The sequence below is a fragment of the Trachymyrmex septentrionalis genome, unplaced genomic scaffold (genome assembly GCF_001594115.1).
Source record: "Trachymyrmex septentrionalis isolate Tsep2-gDNA-1 unplaced genomic scaffold, Tsep1.0 scaffold60, whole genome shotgun sequence".
NCBI classification, from domain to species: domain Eukaryota; kingdom Metazoa; phylum Arthropoda; class Insecta; order Hymenoptera; family Formicidae; genus Trachymyrmex; species Trachymyrmex septentrionalis.
This window is the reverse complement of record NW_017305779.1, coordinates 2,757,205-2,766,543: the sequence shown is the minus strand read 5'-3', so window position 1 is coordinate 2,766,543 and position 9,339 is coordinate 2,757,205. Positions and strand designations below refer to the sequence as shown.

The following is a 9,339-nucleotide window of genomic DNA, read 5'->3' as shown; positions in this document are numbered from 1 at the left end:
ATATATATATATAAAATTGTAACATTTAATGAATTAAAGACACACGTGTCTGATGTATGCATCCACCTGAAGTTTCGATGTAAATTTAAGCGAAACATTATTGGCCTTTTCATCTTCGATTTAACAAGGAACTCGCAGATATTTACACTGTTGACAGTGTAAGTATTCTAAAAGCGATCGTAAATTCTCGCCTCTGTCGAGGTAGAGATCCGTGTTCTCGCGCGTCGACCCGGGAGGGACTCGAGTGAGTGTTTCCCTGCGTAATCGATAGTCGTAGGTACGTAACGTAACGTACGGCGGGTCGACTACGGCCGTAATTTAATCGGCTTCATGTTAAGGCACCGAGATCTCGCGTTGCGCCCAAGTTATTGCGTCGCTCGTGCCGGATAACTTAAACATCGCTGCAACTTAATCGTCACGTCCCGCGTTGAAAACTGCACCGTTTCTTATCGATGACCGGAGGGGATAAAGAAGAGAGAGAGCGAGAGAGAGAGAGAGAGGGGGGGGGAGGGGGAAGAAATTTGTTCTCTCTCATTTAAAGATAAGTTTAAATTAAGTTGGAATGAAATTACAGCGAATAAAATGTAGCAAGAAAAAGCACAGAATGAGTAAATAAGAATGAGTAAATAAAATATAAAATTGAGAATATGTACACATTCATGAGAAGTTATATCCTCATTATCTTTCGAAAGCAAATCTAATGCGTCGGTATGCATGGAAACTGAATTAAAAAAAAATGTTTAATCTACTGAAAGAAAAATTCTCCAGTATTTACTGACTTTGCGACACGTGCGAGTTTTCAGGACTCGAGATGTAAGTTAAATTCAAGTGGCTTATGACTTTTACGAGTGATTCGTAAGTTATTGACGTTCACCATTTTTTTTTCTCGACGAAAAAATCCCTCGAAGAACTTTCTACTTCGTATAATGGAGCAGCACTTCAACATTTTGCCACTGTATTTTTAGCGTATTTGTTTCTTGGCGATTATTTGAAAATAATTATTTTCACAATTTTTTTCAATTTTCAGTATTAAAACCTAGTAATTCAGCTCTCAAATAAAAATTCCATTTAAGTAAAATTAAAAAATCACTTTATAAAAAAACCACTCCATATTATCCAAGAAGAGAATTTATACAAACATAATAATCCTCAAATTTGAAACATCTTTACGATCAAAGTATAAATTATTGATTTAATTCAGTAATGCACAACCTGCGATGAGATCCACTTGTGAATTTTTTACAACCCACCGGCTCATAACCGGAAATATAAAATTATATTTTCTGTTTAACGCAAACGAAATAAATATTTTGCAGTACGCAAGAGTTTACCAATTTCTGAAAATAATCCTAAAAAGATAGCGCATCAATGATTTAATTAATTAAAGATTTATTCAATTGATTAAAATAAAATTAAAATAAAAAAATCAATTTTAAAAAAAGGATAATCTTTAATTTGAGATCTTTTTAAATTTATCAAATAAGTAATTGAAGAAAAGCAAAGAAGTGATTGTTGCAAATAAAATTTCGTAGCATCAAAGTTACTCACCTCTGAGAGCTTTCATGTGCGCCACAGCCATCCTGAGGATCGTGAGTTTATCGGGCTTCCGGGCCAGGGCTGAACAGGTCGGCACCATGTCGGAGAGCTCCGTGATGTAGGCGGTCATCTTGTTCCGCCGCCGTCGCTCGATCTCGCAATGATTCTCCCTGCAGTAAGTCGCAAGACAAAACCGAGGTAATTGCATAGTTCAAAGAACCAACGTGCGGTTTCTCCTACTACGACTAAAAACGGCGCGGACAACGAAGTTGAAACGCGGAACAACCGTAGAGACAGGAGTTTCTTGCGCGTCCTGCACAAGAGGAACTTCGAGTCGCAGAAAATAGCGTGAAATAACGTTCGCGATACGGTATTCAATTTGTTGAATTGCGTTTCTTGCGTTTTACATATACAATCACGGGCCCGCTTCCAGTATGTGAGATACGCTAGTCGGAATTTAACTCGGTTATGTATTGAAACGTATCGTTGTTAGTATGATATCGTTTCAGTTAAAATTAATCGTTTAATCCCACGATAAATTAATAATCATTAAGTTTTTTTTTTTTTATAAATAATATTGACATTGTTTGTTAAACTTCAGGTGAAGAAACAAATCTCGATCGTGTCTGCATTCGTTAGCAAGCGCCTTAGCTTTTCATTAATTTACCATTAATTTACCATTAATTTACCATCGCGCTTCACGTAAAGCTACCTAAATTAACTCAGTTACGGACGTCGTTGGCGCCATGATCGATTCGTCCGATAAATTCTCGAGTAGTCCACCTAGATGGGGGAGGATATCGGGGCGAGACCACAATTTGAGGCCTCCCCTGTTATTATGCTACCAGAGGGTAACCGCCGCGAGTAACGGCCAGGCACGTCTCCCTTTACTTCGACGGCGAGCTGCGTAATCGCCGGCGCGCAAATCGTAAATTTAATGGCATTTAATTCGCGACAATTTTCCAAGAAACTTCGCGAAGGCAGACCCCCGTGCGCGGATCCGCACGCAACACGTAAGGCCGGATTCCCGCTCGATTTGCGCAAATCGAGCGGGAGTTAATTTGCTATCGGCAGTACGTCCCGTTCACGAAACCAATCATTTCGCGAAGTCAACTTCGTGAACCGAACCTCCCGATCTAGTTTACGATCGATCATCTCCTGCGTATTCTACGAGCAACGTTAAGAGGTACAAATATCTAAATCTTTGCAATTGGCCAGGCACGGGGGAGAAGTAAATAGAAAGAATAGATGACTTATAATTATTTTTTCCTTTTTTATAATCACATTTATGTATATAACAATTGTGAAAAGCATTTCCTGATAGGAATTATTGTACCAACTGATAAACTCTTTATTGGACTGGGCAGTTTGACCGCCTTTATTTTCTGAACGGATCTCTGTGTCCTGAAATGGATAAGGAAGGAGATCGGTTCACGAGATGATAAAAAATTTGTTCAGTCCGTGAAATGGATAGTTTCGCGATCAGACCGTAACGTCGATATCCTATCCGGATACACAGGGTGCGAGATTAAAATTTGATATCGATATGCTGATTGGTTTGCGCTAACTTTTTTTTCGCGGTGTCTACTCCCTGCGACTGGATGGCCGCGATATGAAATATTGAAAAATAAAATTGATCCGTTCAATGGGACTGTCGTATCCGTGCGGACGTAGCCTCTACGAAACGTATCACTGTATTTCACTATATTTATATCTGAAAATTAATTTTTCCCGATCTAATGAATTTTAATTAGAACTCTTACTATTCGATGTTGGATATCCAAGCGCATCTCATATCCGAGTTTTTTCGAATATCGAGAAAATATCCTTTATTACATCATTACATACAGATATTTTCACACAAATTGACTATTTAAATAATAGATGAAAAATTTAATAAATTATCGAATTATGATATAATTGTGATATAAGGTATGTATGGAAGATCGACTTGGACATTTATAATATTTATAAAAAATATTTATACAAAATAGTCGATAAATATAATAACGTCTGATTTTGTTCACCTTATTGTTTTCACCTTTTGTTCTGCCTCTTGTGCTGTCGCTGTCTCTTGTATATTTTGTACTTCTGCGGTTGGATGACAAGAGATTATATGCTGTTGTAAATTTACTACTGGCTCGTTTTTAGAAAAGATGCATTCACAAATATTGCATCTTTTAATATCATTTTCTACTGTGTAATATTGGCTCTCCCAGGAACGTTTTGACATGATGTATCTTTGCTTTATATATCACAAAATATCGCTAGATATAATATAACATTTTTTCACTGAGAAGTATTAGTGAAAACTGATCAAGAAAGATCAAGAAAAGGTTGAAAAAAGTATTCTCTCTATAAGGATATAAATATTGACTTGTGGTTTAAATTGGCTCGTTAACGTAACAGCAACAAGAGAAATATATTGTGGTCCTCTATTCCTACTTGATCTACAACTTTTTATCCAGGATATTTTCGAATTTCTAAATTCGCTAAGAGCAGTAATTTTAATAGTAAATATCTATAAAAACTTAAACGTGCACGGTAAAATAAAAGGAGCTGTGAGTACAATCAGATCCAATTTTCTTGTCAACAAAATAATAATAGAAAATTGTTCTTGAATCGTTTATTCCTTAAATGGTGAGTTCCGTAAAGAATGATTCATTATAACAATTCGAAATTTCAAGAAAGAAAAAGATGACAGATCGAAGAAAAAACGAAATCGTCATGATTCAAGTCAATGCCGATCGCCTTTCACATCCTTCTTATTATACGATTCGGTGTAATTTTTTCGTTGATTTGTGCGCGCGGGCGATCGTTATCGTTATTATTGTCTCGTCCCGAGGACCAAGGGAATCCGTAACGCTCGACGACGTCGTGGATAGCCCCGGCAGAGGCCCGCTATTTAAAAGAGGCCACGGCGCTTAAAGCGCAAGTATAAAGCGGAGTATGCACCGCGCGGAATGGCAAGGGAAGAGAAGGATGGAGGGATGGAGGAACGCGATCCGTGAAGAGGAGGACGGGGAGAGAACTCCTGGGTCAGAGGTCAGACGCTCCGAAGTTGCCCGTTCGCTCCGTGGGTCCAAGCTCCGTATACCGGGGCATACCGGGTGTCCCGGTACGACCTCACACCAGCTACTCTCCGATCCGATTCTTTCATCTCGAAGTCATAATACGTTTTTGTACTTTTATTTATTTATTACATTTTATCACGTTTTATTATGTTTTTCTTGACTAATCGTATACAGGCATTCTTTTAACGGAATATATAGAAACTTTTTTCGATTGAAAATCGTTATTATTTTTTTAAAGAAAAAAATATCTATTTTTCGAACTATTTTTTTTTAACATTATAGATACACTAGATGAAAGAAATTTAGTTATAAAAGTTAAAACGTTTGCTTACTTTTCATATACAATAGTTTGAGTAGCTGGATGTTGTGTGTGTATTAAAATTATATGTTTTGGAATAACATTATATGTTTGGAATTACTATGGCATAATTATAAAAGAAGTTATTCAGTAAGTCACATTGGCTAGAATATTATAAAGGTAAAATATACAACGTCTTAATAACAGTAAAATATATGGCTCAAAATATAATATTAATTATAAATTATATATAAACGACAGCACAAAAAGCAACTTTTTTTTTTATTAGTAACAATGATTATATATACCTTCAATAACTTACAATGGACCGAGACACCGTATTTACCACGCTATTTGATACACAGGGGTCATCGGATGCTATGGCGAACGACACGGTAAAAGTGCCTGATCCCTAGGCCAGGGGTCAACGCTGACCCCGTGACACCGGTCACGTTACTTGAAAAAGAGGATACTAGTTGAAGGTTGAAGTAATAGATCCCTTTATTCGCCGTGACTCCATTTTAAGCATAAAATGCGACGTGTGCACGTCTGGCGGAACGTAAAACTGCAAGATAGAATGGAATCTAATATCGCGGATATATGATTCGTTTTCCATCCGTGCCATTAATCAGTCATGAAACACAAGACTATATAGGATAGTTTAAATTTTTCTCTCCATACTCTCTAAAATCTGTGAAAGTGTGTGGAATATAATATTAAAAAGTGAAATCTCACTCTTAGAAATTGACAATACTGGCTCAATTGTCACTCTTTTTCACTCTTTAAAATTAGATTCTATTTCAAATATTCTAAAGATTATATCTCTTTAGAATCTAGACTCTAAATTCTTGCGTAACGATCAATTGTACGTCAATTGAAAACTACGCGATGGAGTTATAAGCCGCTCGAATTGTTGTAGAGGATCGGTCACGATCATCGAAATAGCATCGATACACCCTGTACACGGTTCTCTATGCCGTGATGATCTAATGTTGGTTCAGAAACACACGCGCTGCACAACAGCGTACAAAGCCTCATGAAGGAGAAAAATCCTCTCTACGTACGAGCAGAAGACGATCGCGAAGGAAGACAGTTATCATCGAATTGCTTCGCATTTAGGAATGCTTGTGATGCCACGATAGATAGGTGCTCTCGATACTTCTCTGACATCGTTGGTTTCCGACATGCTTCGTCTTCGATATTAGCTCCGAATAAACATGCTTCGTCTTCGATATTAGCTCCGAAGTAACATGATGTGACGCTTTACAATGCGACTTGTAATGCAATTTATAACGTCTGTTCGCAAAATCGTCTAATGACACTCCCCTGCCGCATATTCGACATTCCCGAAGGCTTGTATGCATATATTTATGAACTTGCGAAACAGAGTTGTACGTTGTTACTCAATCGTATAATTTATTGTTATGATTTGCTTCCCGCACACGACTGCAATTTCGATATCCATGAAATTAAGGATAAATAACGACGAATAAATAATGCATTCGCTACGCCCTTGCATTGATAGTGGAATGTAGGAATGATAAACGGATATAAGTTATTCGTATATTCGGATTGCCTTAGTTACTGAAATTATAAAAAGGCGGACAATATTGTACTACGCATAATCTGACTATAACCGTGTCATCTGTGATTGAGAATAAACTTTAATGATAAATGTAACTTCCTTACTTCGTATTTGCATCTTGTTTGCTGTTCTTTGCCATTTACATTCAGAATTCAATACCTTATTGAATCCTGCGCGAGGTTCTTATATTATAATTTTGCAGCACATATTAAATCTGTAAAAACTAACATTTGATGATGCATTTCTTTCCAAAAATTACACGTCATCAAAATATAAACGTTAAATAAATTTTAATTGATAGTTGTCTTCACGAATCGATCGATCCAATAACCCTCGTTAGTTAGTTAGTAACCCTTCTAGGAGTAATTTCCCCGTATCTTCAACTGTTCCGCGGTTTATTACTCCATGGAAGAAGCCTTTTAATTAATTGGCCTATGAGAACAATCTGCGCGACGATCTGCATCATGCCCTCTCCATAGTGAGGCAACGTTGGCCTTCCTTACGCGGCGTTTAAGGCACGTGCTTTTCACTGCAGTGCAAGATAATCTCTTCTCCGTTTAGAGCCTCCTTACGGCGTTTCTGATTTCTATGAGATTCTAACATCCTCTCCGTAAACTTTTCCAACTTACGAAGGCTCAGCGTTATGATTATTCGGTCGTCTGATTACCGCTCTAAAAGACATCTCGGCTTCTCTCTCTCTCTCTCTCTCTCTCTCTCTCTCTCTCTCATTATTCTTCTTATTTCATAAGTAAAGGTTTTTCTAGATAGAATAAAAATAAAATAGGTAATGTGTCAGAAAATTGATATAAAAATCTGCAGAAAAAATCTGTTAGAAAATTTACAGTACAATAAAAATATAAAACTACAGTAAATTTACAAACCATATAGGTAACTGTTTCCATTAATGTGTTTTTGTATTTCAATAAAGAAAATAGCACGAATAAATAAGAAAAAATATTTCTTTTTTGTTAAGTTAAATTATTAATGTATAGGATACCAAAGATAATATTTTATTTTTTAACTATTAAAGTATTTTAAATACTTTTCGAAAGATATGAAAAATTTATGTAAATCCAGTAATACGTATTACAAGATTTTAAGCTTATCCCTATTAATGTGCCCTGTATTGGAGCTGAGAACGTTGTGTTATGAGTGTATATTGGAATATAAGTATAATTGAAATAATGATTTATGTAGTATTAACTTAAACAATTAGCTTAAATTTATTATCTGTTTTGGTAACTATATGTTAAAATGAATCAAATGCGGATAGGCATACAAATTGGAGGCACATTAATAGGGATAAGCCGCTTGGAGGACTCGCTAACAGGGGCAAAAACATGTCTTTTATTTTTATGAAATTATTATTAAGTATTAACATTTTTTAGATTAAAGAAATATTATAAGAAAAAGAAATAGTTGAAGAATCGATATTGATTGCAAGCAAATAAAATTAAAGCTACAATATTTAATAATTAATTCAATAATAAGCAAATTGGCTGAAAGGCACATTAATGGGGGCAGTTACCCTAATGTTTTGCTGTGATTTCACAATATTTGTAAATTTACAATAGAAATTTGTTGCAAATTTACAAAACTGGCGCGCCGCGCATGTGTATTACAGATTTGGATATAGGTATTTTACAAAATGTTATTGTAATTTCGCAATATAACTGTTTAAATTTACAGCACGTTTGTATAAAAAGATAAAAACTTCCAACACTTTTGAAAGTTTACAACAAAAATTTCTTACAGTGTGTGTACCGACACATGTTAGCTGTATCGCGATACCAAAAATCGCATAATAGCAATTGTCACTCTAATTTCTTCGCTTTACGCACTATGCATGAACCGATAAATATTAACGATGTACACAACGTCCGCGTCTACTGGATATTGAACGTTCCTTAAATCATTTCCAAACTGAACGAAGACGTTATAATCGCGCGTGTGAAATGGCAGCGTGTCGGGTCATAAATTTCTGCACAACGTATTTACTGCCGTGAACGAATAATCGCAAAAGCGCAATGTACGCTGGACACACACGTGTTATAAACGATGACCGTACCCGGATTTATTGCAGCACCATGTTGTCACAACCTTTCTCCGATAGCTTCCCCATATTTTCTTTTTATTTCCTATTCCTTATATTTCCAAATGGCATACTGCATCGCTCGAAAATTTAGCATGTATTTAGTAGCAATCCATATTCCATGAAATATTGTATTTAAAATTATTCAATCTTTTTCTTACAAAATTGCTTTTCCTAAAAAATACATTTTGAAGAAAAAAAAGTTTTTTTCAAGTTCGATTTATACAATCTTCCTTTTCAAGTACCGATTGTCATTAATTTGAAAAGAAAGATTGCATAAATCGAATTTGAGAAAAACTGTTTTATAAGTTACGAAAAAAGTTAAAAGTTAAGTTAATGCGTTGTATCGAAGAAACTAGTGATGAGCAATCACGTTTCCAAAATCATTAATGAGGAAGTAGACCACTATTGTAAGAAGCTAAGAAAAAGCACAAAAAAGTACAAGAAGGGGCGAGATTCCATTCTGGGCAACCACCGGCATGCGACAAAATTATTTCGCGGCACCAAAAGTGCCGGTGTCTGTATTAACGCCGAGAAAATGCGAAGATGAGGAAATCAAAAGTGGGAGGAGGAAAGAGAGGAAAACGAGAAGAGAAGAGACCTAAGAGAAAGAGAGAAGTTACGGACAGAGGCGGCAAGGAGAGGCGCGCGCGTCTTGCGGCAGGAGGCAGTAATTGCGTTATTAACTTAAAAGTGAGGTTCTCCAGAGAGGACTGGAGGCGAGAAAGGGAGAGGGACAAAGGGGGGAAGAATA

General features: G+C 36.3%; 1 protein-coding gene across 5 annotated transcripts in view; it reads right to left on the bottom strand.

Annotated features, from left to right (window-relative positions):
- The window catches only part of LOC108752568 (aryl hydrocarbon receptor nuclear translocator homolog), a 40,899-nt gene that overhangs the window by 8,004 nt on the left and 23,556 nt on the right, over positions 1-9,339 (bottom strand). For all 5 annotated transcript variants that reach the window (XM_018493475.1, XM_018493473.1, XM_018493471.1 and 2 more), the window contains one exon: positions 1,549-1,709. In XM_018493475.1, coding sequence (XP_018348977.1) covers positions 1,549-1,709 — 161 coding nt within the window. The remainder of the gene's footprint in view (positions 1-1,548; positions 1,710-9,339) is intronic.